This window comes from Fusarium venenatum (assembly GCF_020744135.1).
Source record: "Fusarium venenatum strain MPI-CAGE-CH-0201 chromosome Unknown EDB82scaffold_1, whole genome shotgun sequence".
In the NCBI taxonomy this organism is placed as follows: domain Eukaryota; kingdom Fungi; phylum Ascomycota; class Sordariomycetes; order Hypocreales; family Nectriaceae; genus Fusarium; species Fusarium venenatum.
This window is the reverse complement of record NW_027072129.1, coordinates 9,709,778-9,730,204: the sequence shown is the minus strand read 5'-3', so window position 1 is coordinate 9,730,204 and position 20,427 is coordinate 9,709,778. Positions and strand designations below refer to the sequence as shown.

The following is a 20,427-nucleotide window of genomic DNA, read 5'->3' as shown; positions in this document are numbered from 1 at the left end:
GGCAGGATTGTATGTTATATCATCACGCCCAGGTCTTTCACAATTATAGAGATAATGAATAGTGATTTCATTTACTGGACTCTTGCGAGTCATAAGAATGATTCAAAGTATGACCTTTGCCATTGCATACTGCTTATTTACCAACAAAAATTATTTCGAGTTTATCAACGGAAACGGGATTCACAACCAGGCGAGAAAAACAATCAGGGTGATGGGCGAGAAATTGAATGGTATCAAGACAAAGGAACATGCGCGTGTCTGGCGTATGGCACGAGTGCATCAATGCATGTTCTTATTTTTCCCGAAATGCCTCTAATACAGTCGTGATTGGCTCAAATTGAGCCCTATAGAGAATCCTCACTCCTATTGCATGCAAACCACAAGACCAAGGTATGATTCCCCTTTTTTTCATTAAACGCCGGAACCTTACTTGCGCATAGAGCTGGCACGTCGCTTGCGGGCATCGGCCTTGTTGGCCTTGGCCTCGGCAACACGCTTGGCGAGGATCTGGGCATACTCGTTCTGAAAAGGTTTCTGTTAGCGGATTATGGTGAAAGTTTGATTGATGGGTAACTTACGGCCTCGTCCTTGACCTTCTCGGCCTGTCGTCGCTTGAGAGCGGCACGGTGGCGCTTGTGCTGGAGACGCTGGGGGGTGACGAGTCGCTGGATGCGAGGAGCCTTGGTGTAAGGGGACTTACCCTCACCCTTGGGCTGAACCTCTCGTCGGATAACGTACTTGCGGACCTATTTTCATGAGAATTAGTCTTCTACGTTTGGGGAATAGTATTTAAAGCTCGCTGCCACTTGTCCTGTGCCTTCTTGGCAGAAGGTAGGACAAGAGGTCCTCTCACACTCTACCCAGACTGCCAGCTTTTACACTGCAGCTCCGGGTAGGCGATGAGCGAGTATGGGCGTAGGGAGAGACATACATCGTCATCCTTGGTGAGGCCGAAGAACTTGCGGATCTTGGTGGCACGCTTGGGACCAAGGCGCTTGGGGTGGACGACATCGGTCAGACCGGGGATATCGGCATCACCCTGCTTAACAATGCTGAGAGCAAGGACGGAAAGATCCATGGCGACGATGCAACCACGGACGGACTTTCTCTTGCGCTCACCAGTGCGGCGAGGGCGGTAGCAAGAGTGACCCTCGGAAAGAAGGAGGCGGACACGAGTAGGGTGCATGACACCCTGCTTCATTGGGAAACCCTGCTTGTCGTTTCCACCAGTGATGCGGAAGATGTAGCCCTTGAACTCATCGCCGATAGAGTCACCGGGAACCTCAGCGCCCATCTATCAGACAAATAGTTAGCATCGTTGGTCGAAGTCGATCGGAGTATTTCTCGACGGGAAGGTCGTGGAGGGAGGGTTCGACGTACGCGCTTGTCCATGAAGACACGGACCTTGCGCTCATCCTCAATGTCGATGAGCTTCTGGCTGCCATTGGCAGGGTAGCTGATGTTCAACTGTTGAAAAAGATTGTCAGCCGAATGTTTACTTTCGTGATATGAAATTTGATCAAGCAGGATAGGAGCACGAGGAGGCCAGACGGCGACGAAACAATTCCGTTCCAAATAGCAGGCTGACTCTCCTCGTAGACTCGTATCGTTTGATCGTATTCAGTGTCGTCGTACCTTCATATTGCCAGTTGTGATGGTGCAAGTGTTCTTGACCTGGCTGCTGCGAAGTTAGTGGAGGATGATGAGGTTGTAAATTTCACAGCGAATTCGAGAAAATGGGAAAGTGCGTCTCGCTAGGGCTCCCCACGGCTGGAGGAGAGAATGAAATTCGGTGACCAATTAAAAGGCTTGCTGAAACTCTCGGGTAAAAGAATTGCCTTTCTCCGTTTTCCTGCCCCGCTTGGGGTTACAGAGACCTCAATCATTGAACTCCACACTGTGCCAAAGCTGGATATGTGATGAGTTTGTACGTGGTGCTGGCTTCGGTACGTACCTGCACGACTTCTGGGTCAGTGGAGACTTACCTAGCTCCATGATATCTGAGAAGACTGTCATGAGTGTTCATTCATCTCATAAGACACTCGGGTTGTTCCATTAATATCTCCAGATAAATATCACCTGCACATAACCCATATTACTACACCAGCCATAATGTCATCAGCCAAGCTATATCCTCCCAGCAAAGATTCTACGGTATCTAGTCCATTACCGCAACTCTTACAGACACCTTCAGGCCTAGCTCTTCTGGAACTACAAGGAACTCTCAACTTACCTCAAAACTCCGGTGGTGAAGCTCTAGGTGGTGTCGATGTCGGAAGACTCGACTTCCCGGACTACGTCCCTGGCGCGGAGGGTTCAGCATGGATGAAGCAGGTCCATCTTTACGTTGGCCAACATCAACGTCTGACTGGTGAAGTCAAGAAGCTGCCTAAAGCAATGGCTGTGATACGAAAAAGAGAAAACAAGAAAATCATCGGCTCCGGGGGAGAGTCAGAAGAGCAGGGCGAGAACTTTGAGGTGGTGGAGATTGTCAAGTACAAGCTTTTGTTCTCCAATCGACCTGAACCTGTTGGAACCGCCAATGCACCATGAGCATTAGCAGCGTTCTCTGAAGTTACTCAATTCGTCTATCCACTCCGTTTGGGTCTGAAATACTCCCAGGCTCTCGCAACACAAGCGATCGTTGGGTCAATGTACCGTTATAAACCCAGGAAACGCGATTGGAGGGAATCGTCCCTGGGTATCTGTTGTGGCACTTAACTCTACAAAAACACATATCGTTAACATTCGTTGGTCCGAAGATATAGCTCCGCTCCGGAAAGAACAACGTGCCATGGCCTCATGTTCTTACAATAACAAAAGAGCACCACTTACTATGACACCAACTAAATTGGTCATCTTCAGGAATGAGCAAGATTCATCAACATGATGTACCCCAAGAGAGCTATCATAGGGCTTTTGCAACCGGCCATAACATACAATGTATGATAATAAACCCTCCCAAGATTCAAATTGGAAAATCGTGTCTCGTTTCTTGTATTGGTGATATCTATGAGGCAATCTGCAAAGGCCTCGTCCTACCCAACCCGTCCTTTCCATAATAATCCATGGGATACACACCATCTCCCCAATCCTGTTTCTCTCCCAGAGCTACCAACGCCTCGTAAGGTGTCAGTAACGGCCTCGGGAAAGCGTATCCCCAATCAATGCTCAACCGCGGACAAGCCACCTGCACCCAGCACTCGACATCCGACATGAGTGCGAGCTTGCCTGGGAAGATCTCACTCAGCAAAAGGTGCACTATGGGGATGCCCCGAGCCTTGAGTTCCTTCTCGATGAGACCCAACGTGTGTGGGTTACCCTGACGACCCAGGGCACCAAGAATCAAGCCCCATTTGCGCGCTGTTCTAGCGCTCTGAATGGCAGTTCGTCGAAGAGACTGCATCTCCTCGTGGCCGTAGGTCTCACGAGTCAGCTTGCGAGAATAGGGATCGTATCGGTATGCTGGGATAGTAGGGTTGTGAATCATAATACTCTCAAGGTGGAAACGGCCATCACCAAGGTATAGGATCAGATCGATCTTGTCATCTTCGGTAAGACGAGGGGATGTACATCCCAGAATCTCACCCTTGCTCAGAGGGGCAATCTGCGGAACAAGCACACGGAAACCGCCTCGCTCGAGACTGCTCTTGACACCGTGAATAGTGGCATTGAACTGGATGGTTCCGACAACGGCAATGGTCTTGCCACTGGCAAAGTTTCGTTCCAAAGATGCTAGAAGATGTGTCGCATCGATGCTGATATCGACAAAGACGTAGAGTGTCTTGATAGTGGTCACGTCGACAGGGATGAGACAGCTGTGAGCATAGTGCACCAGCAAGTCGCAATCAAGGGCCCTCGCAGTGTAATCATCGATACAGCATGCACCGTAGGTCACATCTCCCATGATGAGAGTCTCGATACCCGGGCAGAATTGGGTCAGAATGTCGGAGATGGTAGTAGCAAAAAGAAGGAGGCCTTCGGGCATCTGGAGCGCAACTCTCTTGGAGTCTGAGGTCTGGATACGATGAATCGTCTTTGGAATCTCAAAGTTGTAGTTGGCCGGTAGCAAAGCAATAGCAGCCTTCAGATCAGGATTCTCGAGAATTTCCTTAGGAACTTGATTCAATAGTCTGGGCGCTCTTCGGGGTTTGGCAGCTGTACAGCATAAGCATATCTTCACTTTCTGGCTTCAGATTTCACCATTTTCACGTACTTGCGACAGTGCCGCTTGCACCAGCAGCCCCCGACGATCCATTCTTTGCAGCAACCTCATTAGCGATTCTTTTTCCTACAAATCTCTTCTTGGGCTGCTTCAGCGGCGTGGCCCCGTTCTGTGGTGTTGCTGACTCTGTCTCATTTTCAATGGCGGGGGATGGGCTAGCCTGAGCGAGCTGGGCCTCTTCGATATCGGCTGCTGTGCCGAGATCGGTCTGTCGTCTGTCTTCCTCCATTTTGGGTCGACGGAAACTGATCTTATTGAAAAAACCCAGGTTCTATCTCGACTGTTTATTCTCGTATCACGTTTGTCCAGTAATTAATTACTAACCTTGAAAAAGTTGGGTGGCAATGTGCGTAGCTTGAATTTTCAACACTGTAGCTCCACTTTTAAACATGATTGACTTTATCATTGGTCCTTCACTGTCTAGAGAAGCCATGACAGCCAAATGCTGCCACTCATCATGATAACTCACTCATTCGTTTCCACTACTCGTCATGATAGGTAAACCACGTCAGGTAGAGGGTTGGTTGAATTGCATTAGCTCGCCTCCCTATCTTTACCCACATGCCTACTCTTTCTCTGATCTACAGCTTCCTTTCAAAGACAGCATGAAAACAATCCACTTAAAAACAAGTTGCTCTGTCTGCTCTTCCATCTTGCGCGCGCTCATTATACTATCTATCAAAATGCTGACAAGTCATCCCCTCATGCGTCAATCAGGTTCTCTTCTGTCTGCTGCTGACCGCGTGCCTCGGTGTCTGCTCGGGCCTTGCCCTTGGCCTTGGACTCCTTGGCGGCTCGCTGGTAGAACTCGTTGAGGACCTTGGCGGGGATACGGTTGAGAAGCTCCTTGGGGTAGATACGGAGCAGGCTCCATGCAAGGTCGAGGGACTCGTAAATGGATCGAGACTCGTACTGGCCCTGGCTAATGAACTGGCGCTCGAACTTCTCCAGGAACTCGAGAGACAGCTTGTCTTCAGCGGACAAAGCCTCCTCACCGACGACAGCCTTCATGGCCGCGGCGTCACGACCAATAGCGTACTTGGCGTACAGCTGGTTGGAAACATCACCGTGGTCCTTTCGGGTCATGCCCTCACCAATGGCAGACTTCATCAGACGAGACAGCGAAGGCAGCACGTTGATGGGTGGGTAGATACCACGGTTGTCGAGAGCTCGGTCAATGAAGACCTGCCCTTCGGTAATGTAACCTGTCAAATCGGGAATAGGGTGGGTAATATCGTCGTTGGGCATGGTCAGAATAGGAATCTGAGTGATGGAACCGTTTCGACCCGAAACACGACCGGCTCGTTCATAGATGGTGGACAAATCAGTGTACATGTAACCGGGGTAACCACGTCGACCAGGTACTTCTTCTCGAGCGGCTGAAACTTCTCGAAGGGCATCACAGTAAGCGGAAAGATCAGTAAGAATGACCAGAACGTGCTTCTCGAGCTGATAAGCGTAGTATTCGGCAGTGGTAAGAGCGAGACGAGGAGTAATAATACGCTCGATACTAAAGAGGATATTAGTTGTTGAAGCAGACAATAAATTAGCCTATTACTTACGTAGGATCGTTGGCAAGGTTAAGGAAGAGAGTAGTGCGCTCCAGACTGCCGTTCTCCTCGAAATCGCGAGTGAAGAAGCGAGCGGTTTCCAAGTTAACACCCATGGCACCGAAAACGATGGAGAAGTTCTCCTCGTGGCCATCATGAACACCCTTGTTGGTGATGCCCTGCTTCTGGACGAGACCAGCCTGTCGACAAATCTGGGCGGCGATTTCATTGTGAGGCAGACCGGAGGCAGAGAAAATAGGAATCTTCTGTCCTCGGGCGATCGAGTTCATAGTGTCAATGGCAGAAATACCGGTTGAGATCATCTCCTCGGGATATTCCTGATTCCTTTGTTAGATTGTTCCATGGAAGCGTTTGGCGGAAGCCTTACTCGAGAGTAGGGGTTGATGGGAGAACCGTTAATATCGAGGTAGTCCTCGGCCAACACCTTGGGACCCTTATCAATAGCTCGACCAGATCCATCGAAAATACGACCAAGCATGTCCTCAGACACACCAATCTTCAAGCTCTCACCGGTGAACTTGACTTTGGTCTATAGTTGTCTTAGCTCAATATCCGCCAATATAAATCGCGATACCGCCTACCTTCTTAACATCAATACCGGAAGTACCCTCGAAGACCTAGATAATTCGTCAACCTCCATATCACTCCGCATCGTATTCATTGAAAATACCTGAACGACAGCTCGGTCACCTGCGTTTCTATGTCAGCATATTCCGCGTCATTACTTGCACTAGGCCAGTAGCTGTACTAACCTCGAGCTTCCAGGACTTGACCTGAGCGCTCAGTTCCATCGGGAAGGGTGAGCGTCACAATCTCATTGTATCGCGGGAATTTGACCTATTGTTATCAGCTCAAACTGGCCGAGCCGACTCGAGTTTGGGGAAAGGACGACGTACGTTGTCGAGGATGACGAGGGGACCGTTGACTCCGCCGACAGTGTTGTATCGAATTCTGGGGGTGACCGAGTACGAGGACGACTCGCGAGGATCCGCCATGATGGGGAAAATATCGGTAAATAGGCGGGAAAGGTTGAGGCGAAATGGGCGAAGGAGGACACGATACAGGAACCGATCGCGAAGCTTGGATGGAGTTGGGAAATGGCCCAAGAGGTTGGAGGAGGTTGAGCTTGCTTCACCAGAGTGGGGTCTCTCTACCTTAGTCTAGCTGCGCCAGCCCAAAGGCGACGCACGGCCGATAAACTCACCTCCACAACAAGCAACAGTGACATCACATGACATGACATACGAATATAACCTTGGACTGATTATTGGGTTGTTAAACGACAATATAGGTTTCTTAGATATGCTGACTGAATTTACAAGCTTGAATTATCGTCAAGTATTTTCAAAAGAAAGCGAGGTTCCAAGTATGCAGTTATCAAGCTTGCTAATTGCCCTGGGTTTTAGCCTTGATAGCTTCCCTAGCTGCGTTTTCTATAGCTCGGGTTCGAGCTCCCAGAACCGCCTTGCCAACTGTGCTTCCATTCTCCTTGCCCAGCTCCCTTGTGATCCATGCTCCAATATCAGACATGGCATCTAGGCTGATACCTGTATTCATACCCAGAGTCTCCATGAAATAAACCATGTTCTCGGTTGAGACATTGCCAGTCGCACCAGGGCTGTAAGGGCAACCACCCAGACCACCAACACTGCTATCAAACGTTCGGATGCCGTGTTCTAGAGAAACGGCAGTGTTCACTAAAGCTTGGCCGTAGGTGTCGTGGAAGTGCATGGCAATGTCTTCAGTTCGGATGCCTGCCGCCGACATACACTGAAGGAGAGTTGCCGTTCGAGGGGCTGTACCCATACCTGTAGTGTCACCGAGAGAAATCTCATCGGCTCCCGCCTCCAGAAGATCTGTAGCGATCTCCGCTACCTGATGGGGGTCGACATCAAATCCCTCAAAAGGACATCCCAGAACTACAGAGATGTAGGCTCGAACACGGAGGCCCAGACCCTTGGAATCTCGAATCACCTCCTTGAAACGCTCTAGCGAAGTCTTGATATCACAATTGAGATTCTTCTGTGTGAAGCTCTCGGTAGCAGCAGCAAACACTGCGACTTCAATGTTTGGCTTTGTCGCCTCTGCCTCTGTAGTTGCTGGCTCCAGTTGCGTTGCAAACTTGCCGCTGTTGGCATCGAGAATGTCCGCGGCAGACTTGAATCCCTTATTGTTGGGGGCAAGAAATGAGTATGAGATCGGGCCGGGAGACGAGATCTTTCCGTCGAGAATATGCTGAAGGATTTCGCTTGAATTGCTCATCTGCAGTGCGACAGCTGTCAGCACATCGTGACATCAATGCTGCAATAGCTAAACTTACCTGAGGAACCCATTTCGGAGCCACAAAAGAACCAGCCTCGATAGTAGAAACGCCTGTTCGAGCTAACCGCTCGATAAGCTCAATCTTTGTTTCCAGAGGAATTGACATCTTCTCGTTCTGCAGTCCATCTCGAGGACCGACCTCCACCAGCTTAACACGGTTATCATGCGAGATGCCGCTGCTGGCTGTCGCAAAGCCTCTGTGCCAACGGATTTGCTGTGAGCGTCGGCATGCTCTGCACACGCTGGATCGCAAAAGACTCATGGTTTTATGTCTTGTTGTTTTTGATGTAATGTTCGTGAAATTCGATCGATACACGGTTCAAGAGGATAAAATGCCGTGTTTGCTGGAGGTCTAAGTAATGGATGCCGATTCGCGTACTGTCGGCCCCAACCCCAACGTGGGCCGAGCTTCGGGGCTCGGTACATGCGGTTCACAGTACGGGCATCTAACGGACTACTACCAATACAATTACAGAAACGGTTCGAAACCCGTGCTGTTCCCCGCGTTCCGTGAGTTTAATTTACATCCAATCGTTAGTACTTAAAGACAATGGGATTGAGTTGTGAGAGGTATCTTTGCGTTATTACAACTACAATACTAGCAACTACAGTACAGGGCTGCCTCACGCAATGCCTCCGACTCGGACAATTTTGTTATAAAAAACACCGGAACCCTTGTACAGATCTTGGTCTTTTGGCATTAAAACTCGTTTTGGCTTAACCTTTGCGAAAATAAGAAAATACACCTCTCTGTCGGTAGCAGGCTAAAACTGGTTCAAAGATAGTAATCCAGTCATTGCATCCGTCACCGCTTAGTACTCAGCCTCCAACTCCTCATCGCCCATGGAGTCGGTAGCAACCTCCTCGTAATCACGCTCCAGGGCAGCGAGATCCTCACGAGCCTCAGAGAACTCACCTTCCTCCATACCCTCACCAACGTACCAGTGGACGAAGGCACGCTTGCTGTGCATAAGATCGAACTTGAGGGAGAGGGAAGACCAGGCCTCGGCGATGGCGGTGGTGTTAGAGAGCATGCAGCTATAATGCGTTAGGACTTATGTCGTCATTCAGAAGGTACAGGTTTGACTTACACAGCGCGGCTGACCTTGGCGAGGTCGCCGTTGGGCACGTTCTCGGGAGCCTGGTAGCAGATACCAAGCTTGAAACCAGTAGGGCACCAGTCAACGAACTGGATGGTTCGCTTGGTCTTAAGGGTAGCAACGGCGGCGTGGGCGTCGTTGGGGACGACGTCACCGCGGTACAGCAGACAAGTGGCCATGTACTTGCCATGGCGGGGGTCACACTTGACCATCTGGTTGTTAGGCTCGAAGCAAGACATGGTCATCTCCTGGACAGAGTTGGCCTCGTGAGCGGCCTTGGCAGCCGAGATAACAGGAGAGTAAGCGACGAGAGGGAAGTGGATTCTGGGGTAAGGGACCAGGTTGGTCTGGAACTCGTTCAAGTCGACGTTGAGGGAACCGTCGAATCGGAGGGAAGCAGTAATGGAAGAGACGACTATATGTTGTTAGCCAGCTGTCTTAGATATCAGTATTGATAAAACCTACCCTGAGCAATAAGACGGTTCAGGTTCTCGTAGTTGGGGCGCTCGAGACCGAGGTTTCGGCGGCAGATGTCGTAGATGGCCTCGTTGTCGACCATGAAGGAGCAGTCGGAGTGCTCAAGAGTGGTGTGTGTGGTGAGGATAGAGTTGTAGGGCTCGACGACTGAGGTGGCGGTCTGAGGAGCAGGGTAAACACAGAACTCCAGCTTGCTCTTCTTGCCGTAGTCGACGGACAGGCGCTCCATAAGGAGAGCACCGAAACCAGATCCAGTACCACCACCGAAAGAGTGGAAAACGAGGAAACCCTGGAGACCAGCACAGTTGTCGGCAACCCGGCGAATCTTGTCGAGGACACCATCGATGAGCTCCTTGCCGACAGTGTAGTGACCACGAGCATAGTTGTTGGAAGCGTCCTCCTTGCCAGTGATCATCATCTCGGGGTGGAAGAGGTTACGGTAAGGACCGGTGCGAACCTCATCGACGACATTGGGCTCCAAATCGCAGTAGATGGCTCGGGGGACATGCTTTCCGTTGCCTAGAGGAAGGTGTTAGAAGGAAAGGGCGGTTTAAAAACGAGAGCTATATCCCTACCAGTCTCTGAGAAGAATGTGCTAAATCCCTGATCGGGGTCCTGCGCCTTGCGCTCCTCGGTGAGGTAACCATCAGGCTAGAGGTAGTTAGCATGTGTGAACGACGTGATATTTGTTTGTTGACAAATCGAGGGGTAGTTGTGTACCTGGATACCGTGCTCGAGGCAGTAAAGCTAAGTATATGGTTAGTAAACAGAGAAATAAACAAAACAAAATACAAGAAACTCACTTCCCAACAAGAGTTGGCGATTTGGCAACCAGCCTGTCCGACTATAAGAGCTCAGTTAGCACGACAGTGGTTCGTGGTGAAAAAGGAGATGCGGTGAAAGGCCAGAGTAGAGAAAGGGAGCGACAGCTTACCGTTGATGCTAATGACCTCACGCATGTTTGCAGATGTTGTTGATTTACAAGTATGGAGATGGAGGAAGTATGCAAGAGCAAAGAAGAGGGACCACAGAGAAAAGGACGACAAAAAAGAACAGGCCAGGCAAGGCTTTTACAACAATGACTTGGCTGAGGAGGAGGAAGAGAAAGCAAAGTAAAGTAAAGCGGAGTGGGACGAGAGGGCGAATGTTTAGTTTGGTGATAAGTTAGCGGTGGTGGGGGAAATTTGGCAGACAGGGGACACTTTGCTGGGCAGGGATTGGATTGGACTGGCTGTGGATTTGTTGATTTCGAGGCGTGCCTGGGCTGGAAAGGGGCAAGCGCGTTCTGCAACGCCCTGCTGGCGCTTTTCGCTGCCGACGCCTGTTGGCCGGCTGCCAGGGGCCCCAGGGGTTACCAAAGGGACCTACGGGGACCCTCTGGAGCTTTACTGGTCCCGAAGCGCCTTCCATTGGACTGAACATTACCTACCGCTCCGTTGTTTCCATCTTGTCCGTTGTTCTTGCGCTTCACCGCTCGAGCGAAAAATTGATGACGGCTTAACAATTCTAAGGCAAGTTATTCTGTCCAGTACAACGTTATGGAGTCAATACTTTGTACTCCCTACCAGCTGCCTGATACTCGAATCCAACGAACCGGGTAGGCAGGCGTCTGTCCGTCCTCCCGTCGAGCACCGAGATATTGGTGTCTCTCATTAGACGACGATCCATGGGTCCATATTTGACGACGTCTCATCTCTCCTCAGACTTTCATTTCGCCTCTGTTATGAGCTGCAAGCTCCATTGGAAGTCAGGTGTCTGAGCCGCCTGTCAATCAAGAATAAAGTTTATTAGGAACATCATGAGGAAGAAATATCACAATTCATTAGTGATTGTTCTTTGTCTACAGACAAGCAACTACTCCATACACTTATGTTCTCTTTCTCACTTCGGGAATATGAAAAGCTACCTTTTAACAACTGACCCCTGCTCTAGGTTCCAGTCGGTTGTTTATATCCCTGCCGTTATAAGTACGTACCCAGATCCATAGCTTCCATTCCCCATCACTATTCGCCTCCTGGTTTGTTCAAGACATCCAGACCTCAGGGTATCAGAGGAATTGACCGCTGGAAACATAAGAGACGAAATTAATAGGTCACTTTATGCCCCCTAGGCTATAGTTCTTAGACTACTTATTTTTATACCCCAAGACTTAGGAGGTTAATTTTTTCTGGTACCCAGTAGCCAGTGATACATGAAGGGTCCTGCGAACCTCCCAGTGTGTCTCGACATCGCCTTGAGCTCAGTCAACGATCTTCATTGTGGCAAGTTACATGTTGGATTACAAATAGCCTCAAGAGGCCCAAGCTTCACCGGCTCATCGTACGCACGATCACAAACTATCGATTGACAGCCAGGTCCTCGAACTCTCAGCTCAATCCCTCAACCCCTAAACCCTGAAAGGTTTGACCTCGTACTCCGTATTGTTAGGCAAATACCGATAGTGCCAGGGTATGCTCATAATGGTTTCACTCAAGGTGATATCACAAAAGCGTTCCCATGATCTAAGGTTCATATACTCCGTGGAGAGTCAATGACAACTAAGTCTAGCTCGCTGCCGACGTGTTTTTTTTTTTTTTTTGAGGTCTTGCTTGTCTACTATGCGGTATCAGAAAATTAACTTTAAACTTGAGGCTTCCAGAAGTAGAACAGGAAGGAATCCAAGATTGAATAAAGTGAATCAATGATTCCATCTTTTGAGTTAACAGGTAAGCTTTTTGATGTCTTAAGGAATGTCTTTGCAATAAACAGAATCCATGATCATGAAGAGCAGTTGAATTCGCCTTTAGATGAGTGGACCTGCACTGGGCAATCAAGAAACATTGTTTACCAAGATCCCTGCTCGAATTGACTTGTGCTCTAGGGGTCACTTGTCGTTACAATCGGCACAATTTTAGCTAACCTACATTGAAGTATCAAGAGTCCAACAATAAAGCTCCATTTCCTCTTGAAGCCACTGGACGACTACGGATATATAGCAATCCTTCTAGTCATTTTTTTCTTATACACATAGCATGTCCACGTCAAGAGTAAGGTCGTCGAAACGAATGCGTACTATTATTGTTGGTAGCGGGGCATTCAGGAGATACAGTCAGTACACGTGACGTTTATAACAACATGCCTCTCTCATCTCAAATACATACAGACCACGAGGGTAACAAGGGACGATTGATTTTGCCTGGCAAATCGCCGCTATGTTTTTCTTACCAAATAATCGGATCGTATACTTGCTTGTCCTAGCAGCAGTGCTTACTTCGGTTCTCGCCAATGTTGAAAAGGCCATCTTTACAGCACCCGCACTATTACCCATTCCTCAACAGAAACCTTTGCTGGCCGACCTCAGACTGCCAGTCCTCACACCAGAGGCCTCTGAGATCAGGACAAACTTGAGCCGCGTGTTTCACTCTAAAGCAAAAGATTATGCCTCTGGTGCTGCGACATGGGTGCTTTTGGATAACCTAAACCCCGAGCAGCGGTATGAGTTTCGAGTCTGCTGGGCTGCGATTGTAAGTCCATATAGAACCAATTCACCGTACAAATATACTAAATGGAGATTTTAGCAACCTACGAGCTTCATTCTGGATGTTTTCGGGCTAGATACCGTATGGGAGACCCCAGAGCTTATTCAGTCACTGGCAGGCTATGCCTTCTCACGTCAAGACGAAGGGGGTGAACTACATGAAGAGTTGCCTCAGCCTGGAGAGAAGGAGCGCAAAGCCTCACTTCTTTTACTACAAATCAAAGCCTCTGCGGACTACTTCACTGATGATGAAGCTCTCATGAAGGATCCCCCAGCTGTGCTCGTGGATCTTATCCTCGACCCCTATCTATTCAACGTCGTCCCTCGCTCATTGATCCCAACCGCTGGCTACATTGTTGTCCTCGCTGTAGTGTCATGGTTTGTGGCCACATCCGTTGCCTCGAGGTTACAAACGATTGCCGTGACGGCAGATAGCGCAGACAAGAAAAATAAATGATGAGAAGGGCATTGATGTCCTAGGGTTCAGTAGTTGTGATGCCGTCTACAGAAAAGGGGGCTGGTAAAATGCATTCTACTATCTACGTTAATCATATTCCTCATAACTCTTCTGCCCATCACGTCATTCTCGGCCCTCTGTAGGCCTTGATGTCTATACTCAATTCGATGTATCCTTGTTGATAAACACTGCCATATCGAACATGCAGTCGTTAGATGCATATGTGTAGTGAAAGAAACGGCTCTAAAAGGCCGGCTTGATGAGCTCTCGCGATCTCGAATCAAAAATGACCAGATTCTCTTCACTACAGGGCTAAAAAATATGAGTTCTTGGTTTTTCCGTACAGCTTCGTGTCAGTCCCTCAGTAAGGTCCCCCATATTGTTGTTGGGGATGGCTTCCGTGAGGAACAGGAGGAGCGCCACTGCCGTGTTGCGACTGATTACCGTAAGATGGCTGCTGGTTTCCATGTCCCCCATTGTAGGAAGGATTGTATCCCCCGGGGGGTCCTCCAGGTGGGGGAGGAGGATACTGCTGAGAACCACCAGTTGGGGGTGCGCTGTAGCCCTGTGAATGCTGGCCATGCTGCTCTGGTGCCCCGCCGAATTGGCTACCGTGGGGTTTAGTGTCAGGATAACCCTGACCAGACGGCTGATGCTGCGATTGATGTCCAGGAGGAGGAGGGAAATACTGTTGTCCATGCTGTCCTTGTTGTCCCTGTTGTCCTTGCTGGGGCGGACCTCCTGGAGGCGGAGGAGGGAACGAGTTGTTGTGCGATAGGTGTGGGCTCCCTCCGAAAGAGTTTCCACCATATTGCTGGTGCGAACCCGGCTGCTGTTGATGGCTTCCATAGGGGGAACTGGAACCGTGCTGTTGCTGATGCGAGCCGTATTGCTGGGTTGGGCTAGAATGCTGCTGACTACCATACTGCTGGGCAGCACCAGGTTGTTGCTGGTGCGCATTGTAAGACTGGTGAGAGCCATGCTGCTGGTGCTGGCTCGGCGAAGGCGTACTATAAGAATGCGCTCCAGTAGCAGGAGGTGCCGATGGAGCTGGGCCTGAGCCTGAGCCTGGTGGGTTGTAAGTGGGAGCTTGGCCAGAGTATGTTCCTCCGCCCTGCTGCTGCTGTTGCTGTCCAGAGTTGTAACCAAAGTTCGAGTTTTGTCCCTATCGCGCCATTAGTCTTGCTCGCGGCACCCATCTCTGTCGACATGAACCTACGTTGCTACCGTGCTTCCCTCCAAACATGGTTGCTACGCCACCCATAATTTGACCAGCGATACCTCCTCCTCCTCCTCCTCCTCCTCCTCCTCCTCCTCCTCCTCCATGCTGCTGCTGCTGCTGTTGAGAGTTCTGGCTGGAACTGCTGTGGTAGTTCTGAGGCGCGGGGGGCTTCTCCTGGGAAGCCGAGTGCATGAAGCTCTGAGCCAGTTGCCCAACAAGTTTGCCTGCACCCGAGGGCTTGTTCCCTCCGCTGCCACTACCACCATGGCTACCGCCGAGGAATTGGTTTGCAAGGCCACCAAGGCTGCCCAATGGGCTGGAGCTGCTGCCTCCGCCACCGCTACCACCGTGACCAGAGTTCTTTCCGCCGAGCAAAGCGTTCATAGCCATGCTCTGTCCACACATGTTAGTGAATCGCAACAGGACAGAGCCAGTAGCAGTAACTTACTCCGAGTCCTCGATCTCCAGAGGGCCCATCTACACCGCGAGACCCATCGGGCATGATTGGTTCCATGGTACCGTCGGCATGGCGCACAGTCTGCGATCCATCAGGGTGCGTGATAAGTTCAGGCGGCTTGGGAGTCCCGTAAGGGTGTTCACCAGGAGGAGCGGGAGTGTTGCCCGTCTTAGCAGGCTCGGTAGGGACATCCCACTGCGAAACACCAGTCGACAGCTGGACATAGTAGTATTTCTTGCTCGTGCCATCCCACTGAGCAATCCAACCCGCGGGCAACGGAGGAGGAGCAAACGTGGGACCATCGGCCTGGGGAGAGGCAGGGCCAGTCATGGTCAAGGTCGAGGTCGAGGTAGAAGTGTTGTATATGGCGGTCGAGGCGGGGAGATGTCGCTAGAGGCGGGGTCAGAGATAGATGAAGGGGATAATATTGTCGCGTGGTGAGGATGAAGGAATTGTCGTAGACGGAAAGTCCGTCACTGAGCGAAAAGCGCTACAGTCATGAAGAGTGTGAAATAGAAAACAAGACAAAAACGAAGTGAGGCCTGGACGAGTGTCGCCTCTGGGTGGTGGAGGTTAATATGGAAAGGCTTGGCTTAGTCTAGGTTGGTCTGCTCGACTGAACTGGGCTGAACTGGGACCGGGAAGGACTGGGCTAAGCCTGGGAAGAGGAGGGGCCCCAAAGTTGCGCTTTCGCTTTCGCCGCCTGAAGAGGGTTGATGGGAGACGGGGGAAAGTATCAGCAAAGCCAAAGCCCACTTTGGGTTGGGTTATGTTTGATAGTGGGCGGTCAAATCAGGCCTCTTGAGTGAGTTACAAACCTATGAAGAAAACCAAACAAGCAAACAAGACAAGCGGGTACGTATATGATCCAATGGATACTCTGGTACAAAGGCAAATATACCCAGAGTTGTACTCAAATATGCGACTATGTTTTGCTTTGATTATTCTGTCTTTATCACTTCACCAATCAATGTACACTGGAATTTCTAAGTATGGCTTCATCTCACCAAGACAACACAACACTGCCCCGCTAGGAAACCCAACTTTGCCAGGTCGGATGGGGTTCCAGTAGACGCAAGCGCCTTTACTTCGTGCGTACCGTGCACATACTGTCAGAATCGCCACTCATAGTGGTTTTAGGAGTCTATAAGCTCATCTGTCCAATCAAAGCTTCCTCGGGATGTCGGAACGTACACTGTGTCTTGTTCTGTCTTGCCAGATGGAACACCACAGCCCCTCTCACAACAACACCAACATCGCACAACGCACCATCTGCATATCCGGTAGCCGGCCTCCAACCTCCACGATTATGGCCAGAACATTGACGCGTCGCAGGCGGCCTCCGTCTATCTGACAAGGGCCATACCTAGCAGATACTTGACTCCAAACGAACGGCACGTGCCTCTGCTACTATACTAGACTATGCTCTCTAGTATGGTGCAAGAGTGCAGCCAGTATAATTAATGATTGATCATTCTTATCCACTATCTATGGGGTAACAAACACATGTTCAACGTTCCAACAAAGATAGCTACACGGTAGTATGATGGATGTGGTGTCCGTCTTTGTTCTAACAATCATAATTCCCACATCACAAATGGTACTATTTCTTACCATCATAGCCAACATCGCAGATACTACATAGTATCTCTTACACATCATAATCACATTCACCATCAAAGTCGAAACAAGTGTTTTGAAGAATTCATAGTCTGATTCCTAATTCTGTGTACAAAATGACCCAAACTCCGAAATCCACCCACCCCTTCAAGAAAGAAAGACAAACAATATGTGCTGTTGCAGCCTGCCATGCTCTATTCGTTCATATGCTCATGACATCCTGAGATTTGTCCCAGTGGCCGGTCTAAGAAGTCTTAGGCCCGACGAAATCGAAAAGCGAGCTTGCGGCCGAATCCAAAGGCCATGGCTTGGCTCTTGTTGCCAGAGCAGGTAGTACCAGCTGCCATGGACTGAACAACAGACCATGTACCGGAAGCGCAGCGCTGGTACTTGGAACCACTGATGCAGTTCCATTGACCCTCCTCGGTGCAAGCGGAACCTGCAGTCTCCTCGGTACCAGAACCACCCTCACCAGCATCAGGGGTCGCGGGAGCAGCGGGGGGAGTAGGAGCAGCAGGAGCGGGCTCAGGGGTAACAATGCTGGTGGGAGCAGCAGGAGCAGGCTTGGTCATGGTCAGAAGAGTGCTGGAGCCGGCGCCATCGTTGGCAGGGGCCGAGGGAGCAGCGGTAGCCTCAGCGGGTTGAGAGACAGTGATGAAGACACCTCCAGGACTAGAAGTTTGCGAATTAGGACCACTGTCAGTTGCAGAAGAGGGTGAGGGTACATACGCATCAGGGGCGCCTTCAGCAGGCTTGGTGGGAGCAGGGGCGCTGGGGGCGGCACCAGCACCATCGTTGCCAGGGTTGTAGGAGCCATCGTTACCACCGGCAGGGGTGCTGGGAGCAGCGCCGCTGTCGCCTCCATTGTTTCCGTTGTCAGCGGGCGCACTGGGAGCAGCACCATCGCCGGAGCCGGAGCCGGAGCCAGCCTTGGCGCAAGATCCCATGGGGCCAGCAGTCTTCTGAGAGTCGTTGCTCACATCGGGACCGGGTTCGGGGAACTCAAGGTCAGAGGACTCCTCAGTGGTGCAACCATTGCCAACGTTGGCGACGAACATGGCGGGACGGTTGCTCATGGCAGAAGCGCGCTTAGATCCACCCTTGATGGTGACGGCAGCACAGTTCATGTACATCTCACGGTTACCAATCTGGTTAAACCAGCTCCAGGCGAAGATGGCCTCGCCGGAGGGAGCATCGGAGGGAACCTTGAAATCGAAAGAAGATGTACCAGCAGCAGGGCAGTTACCGATGAAGGAGTGGATAACTTGCCAAGACTCGCCCTTATCGAAGGAGAGAGAGGCCTGGCAAGAACCACCGCCGTGGTTAGCACCACCGGTGATCTTCATGGTCTGTTGGCTACCGGCCTCCCAATCGGCGACAGAGGCACCAGCCTCAGTGCCGAAGAGAGAGTGGTAGCCCTTGCAAGGGAAGTTGCCACCGCTGGCCTCAAGAGGAGCGGTCATGCTGTAGTCGACATCGCTGCCGGCGTGAGGGTTCTCCTTGGACTTGAAAGGGGCGGGGGAGATCATCTCCATGTGTGCCTGGGCCAGACCAGCCAGACCAAGGCAAACGGCGAAGGAGTTGAAATGCATTTTGATGTGATGGGTATCTCGATAAGAAAAGGCGAGTTTTGTTTGCTGTTTTCGACACGATTGTGTTGCTGTTGTTGTTGTTGCTGAGTGTTTCTCAGAGATGTTGATTGCTAAAGGAATGAATCCGACTTGGTGGGAAGGATCGAAGTTGATTTATATTGCGAGCTTGGCGCGAGTTTGTGGTGTTTCGGGCTGGTTATTGTTCAAGTGAACAGATAATGAATGGTGAACCAAAAAAAAAAGCGTGCAGGTTCTTTTGCCGTGTTTGTTCGGTGACGAAACAATGGATCAAAGGACTGTGTGGTTTTGTTGAACAAATGCGTTTGCAAAGGACTGTGGGTGCGAACGACGAAGAGTCAATGCGAACAAGGTGAATGATATAGGCGGCGAAGAAGAAAACAAAGGTGACTGGTGCGCGAACAGTGACAGTGCAGTGCAGTGCAGACAGGCAGGTGGTTGAGCAGTCTTGTTTTCTCGAACAGGTTGACGGCGTCGGGCGGAAGGCTTTTTGGTAACACAAAGGCCGGTTTCTTGTGCGTTGTTCAGTCGGTGAAAGCTTGTTGTTCAAAAAAAGATGAAAAAAAGTTGATGCCGGTCTCCGTTACAAACGGGGAAAGACAAAAAGAGTTGATGAGTTGTTGGTATTGTGAGGGAATGTATTTCCAGCCCGTCAAGGGAAAGTCAAAGAAGGGAATTGAAGAAAAGAAGAAAGGAGAAAAATGTCAAAAAGGGATCGTCTGAATATGGAATTCTTGAGCGTTGCTGAAGAAGAGAAAAGGGTCCCAGAGGTCGGGGGAGGAGCTCTTATGTAGTACGATCCGTCCCAACTGGACGTCTAGACCAGTCAAGTCAGGATGTTTCAGTCGTTTCGTTTCGGCTGCCTCTGAGCCAAGACATGGAATTACCGAGACGATCCATGAAAATAGTACACTACCTAGTATACTACGTACGTAGTAGTCGGTCACTCCTGAATGGCAGAGGCGGCAAAGAAGCAGCGAATTAGTCGCTCTCGTTAAACCGAGGTGAGGGCCACATCTCCTCCACCAGAGCCATGAATGCATAAAGCAGGCGACTACACAGCCCGGCTAGTCTACTTGCTTGCTTATGATCGACAGTTATTCCCCTTTGACCCTTGCTTTGGACCTGCTTGACTCGTCTGGCTCGCCCAGGAACCAGCTTCGGGGACTAGGGGAGCCAAGCGACTGGCGGTCGAAGCGTCTCGACTGTGGGCGTCTATGTCGCATGTGCGCGGGGACATCCCCTAACTTGGATCAGTTGCATTTGGGCGGCTAACAGACTCCTTCTGGCCTGTAATGCAATGCTGCATAATGCAATCCATTGCATTCTGTAGGCTACGTACGTGATAATGGTATTGCGTTTCTGAAACTGAATGTCACTCAACATTGGGTTGTTTTTCATCAATTCCTTCCAATGACAAAGGCATGTATCTCATACCATTCATTCATTCATTGTTTCCTGTTCATTGTCATAAAAGTTGAGTCGTTGAAGAAAAGAAAAGTGGCTTCCCCTGTAAAAGAGGTGCCGAGCCAAGAATTCGAAACCTGATCTTTTTTTTACTGTGCACTGACTGAATCAAGGGTAGAGGCAGAGGCAGAAGTAGTGGCGCAGGGCCTCCCTTCCGTGCTGTGTCCGTAGATAGAAGTTGGATTGGGCTGGGTGACAGTGATTGATACCTGATACACGATAAATTAATTAATTTAGTCAAGTCTAGTCTACTGTAGTTTAGTCCAGATTTTTGCTCATGTAATCGTATGTGTGATCCTAATTTCCATCTGCTTCTTCTTCTATTCATCTCGTAACACCTCGCTTGGCCTGTAAACAGATTATCTTGCATGTGCTTGTACTT

At 50.2% G+C, this 20,427-nt stretch overlaps 9 protein-coding genes across 9 annotated transcripts; 2 read left to right on the top strand and 7 right to left on the bottom strand.

Moving 5' to 3' along the window:
- Positions 1–109: 109 nt before the first annotated feature.
- On the bottom strand, positions 110–1,759 carry EDB82DRAFT_492020 (40S ribosomal protein eS6). Its single transcript, XM_025736865.2, has 5 exons — positions 1,636–1,759; positions 1,381–1,467; positions 932–1,294; positions 579–746; positions 110–522 (listed from the first exon to the last, which is right to left on the bottom strand). The coding sequence occupies exons 1-5, from the start codon at positions 1,639–1,641 to the stop codon at positions 427–429; spliced, it is 720 nt and encodes a 239-aa protein (XP_025588022.1). The 5' UTR covers positions 1,642–1,759; the 3' UTR covers positions 110–426.
- A 240-nt stretch (positions 1,760–1,999) lies between these two features.
- EDB82DRAFT_103310 (chromosome transmission fidelity protein 8) lies at positions 2,000–2,806 on the top strand. Its single transcript, XM_025736876.2, has 2 exons — positions 2,000–2,574; positions 2,623–2,806. The coding sequence occupies exon 1, from the start codon at positions 2,113–2,115 to the stop codon at positions 2,551–2,553; it is 441 nt and encodes a 146-aa protein (XP_025588023.1). The 5' UTR covers positions 2,000–2,112; the 3' UTR covers positions 2,554–2,574; positions 2,623–2,806.
- A 204-nt stretch (positions 2,807–3,010) lies between these two features.
- On the bottom strand, positions 3,011–4,454 carry EDB82DRAFT_521929 (Diphthamide biosynthesis protein 1; the record flags this gene model as incomplete). The annotated part of the gene is made up of 2 exons (XM_025736887.1): positions 3,011–4,158; positions 4,217–4,454. 2 exons carry the CDS (start codon positions 4,452–4,454, stop codon positions 3,011–3,013), a joined length of 1,386 nt encoding a protein of 461 aa, XP_025588024.1.
- Positions 4,455–4,561: 107 nt separating this feature from the next.
- On the bottom strand, positions 4,562–7,013 carry EDB82DRAFT_492015 (vacuolar ATP synthase subunit B). The gene is made up of 7 exons (XM_025736898.2): positions 6,693–7,013; positions 6,549–6,633; positions 6,467–6,486; positions 6,378–6,413; positions 6,164–6,325; positions 5,788–6,113; positions 4,562–5,735 (listed from the first exon to the last, which is right to left on the bottom strand). Exons 1-7 carry the CDS (start codon positions 6,789–6,791, stop codon positions 4,928–4,930), a joined length of 1,536 nt encoding a protein of 511 aa, XP_025588025.1. The 5' UTR covers positions 6,792–7,013; the 3' UTR covers positions 4,562–4,927.
- A 31-nt stretch (positions 7,014–7,044) lies between these two features.
- Positions 7,045–8,531, bottom strand: EDB82DRAFT_492013 (uncharacterized protein). The gene is made up of 2 exons (XM_025736909.2): positions 8,117–8,531; positions 7,045–8,058 (listed from the first exon to the last, which is right to left on the bottom strand). Exons 1-2 carry the CDS (start codon positions 8,378–8,380, stop codon positions 7,183–7,185), a joined length of 1,140 nt encoding a protein of 379 aa, XP_025588026.1. The 5' UTR covers positions 8,381–8,531; the 3' UTR covers positions 7,045–7,182.
- Positions 8,532–8,595: 64 nt separating this feature from the next.
- On the bottom strand, positions 8,596–10,884 carry EDB82DRAFT_492012 (alpha-tubulin). The gene is made up of 7 exons (XM_025736920.2): positions 10,630–10,884; positions 10,499–10,539; positions 10,416–10,442; positions 10,271–10,346; positions 9,684–10,214; positions 9,210–9,633; positions 8,596–9,156 (listed from the first exon to the last, which is right to left on the bottom strand). Exons 1-7 carry the CDS (start codon positions 10,652–10,654, stop codon positions 8,931–8,933), a joined length of 1,350 nt encoding a protein of 449 aa, XP_025588027.1. The 5' UTR covers positions 10,655–10,884; the 3' UTR covers positions 8,596–8,930.
- A 1,831-nt stretch (positions 10,885–12,715) lies between these two features.
- On the top strand, positions 12,716–13,825 carry EDB82DRAFT_103180 (uncharacterized protein). Its single transcript, XM_025736932.2, has 2 exons — positions 12,716–13,198; positions 13,253–13,825. Exons 1-2 carry the CDS (start codon positions 12,887–12,889, stop codon positions 13,667–13,669), a joined length of 729 nt encoding a protein of 242 aa, XP_025588028.1. The 5' UTR covers positions 12,716–12,886; the 3' UTR covers positions 13,670–13,825.
- Positions 13,826–13,849: 24 nt separating this feature from the next.
- EDB82DRAFT_103186 (uncharacterized protein) lies at positions 13,850–15,906 on the bottom strand. The gene is made up of 3 exons (XM_025736943.2): positions 15,340–15,906; positions 14,889–15,284; positions 13,850–14,834 (listed from the first exon to the last, which is right to left on the bottom strand). The coding sequence occupies exons 1-3, from the start codon at positions 15,676–15,678 to the stop codon at positions 14,031–14,033; spliced, it is 1,539 nt and encodes a 512-aa protein (XP_025588029.2). The 5' UTR covers positions 15,679–15,906; the 3' UTR covers positions 13,850–14,030.
- Positions 15,907–17,123: 1,217 nt separating this feature from the next.
- EDB82DRAFT_103146 (uncharacterized protein) lies at positions 17,124–18,921 on the bottom strand. The gene is made up of 2 exons (XM_065606956.1): positions 17,698–18,921; positions 17,124–17,640 (listed from the first exon to the last, which is right to left on the bottom strand). Exons 1-2 carry the CDS (start codon positions 18,558–18,560, stop codon positions 17,223–17,225), a joined length of 1,281 nt encoding a protein of 426 aa, XP_065465916.1. The 5' UTR covers positions 18,561–18,921; the 3' UTR covers positions 17,124–17,222.
- Positions 18,922–20,427: the final 1,506 nt, after the last annotated feature.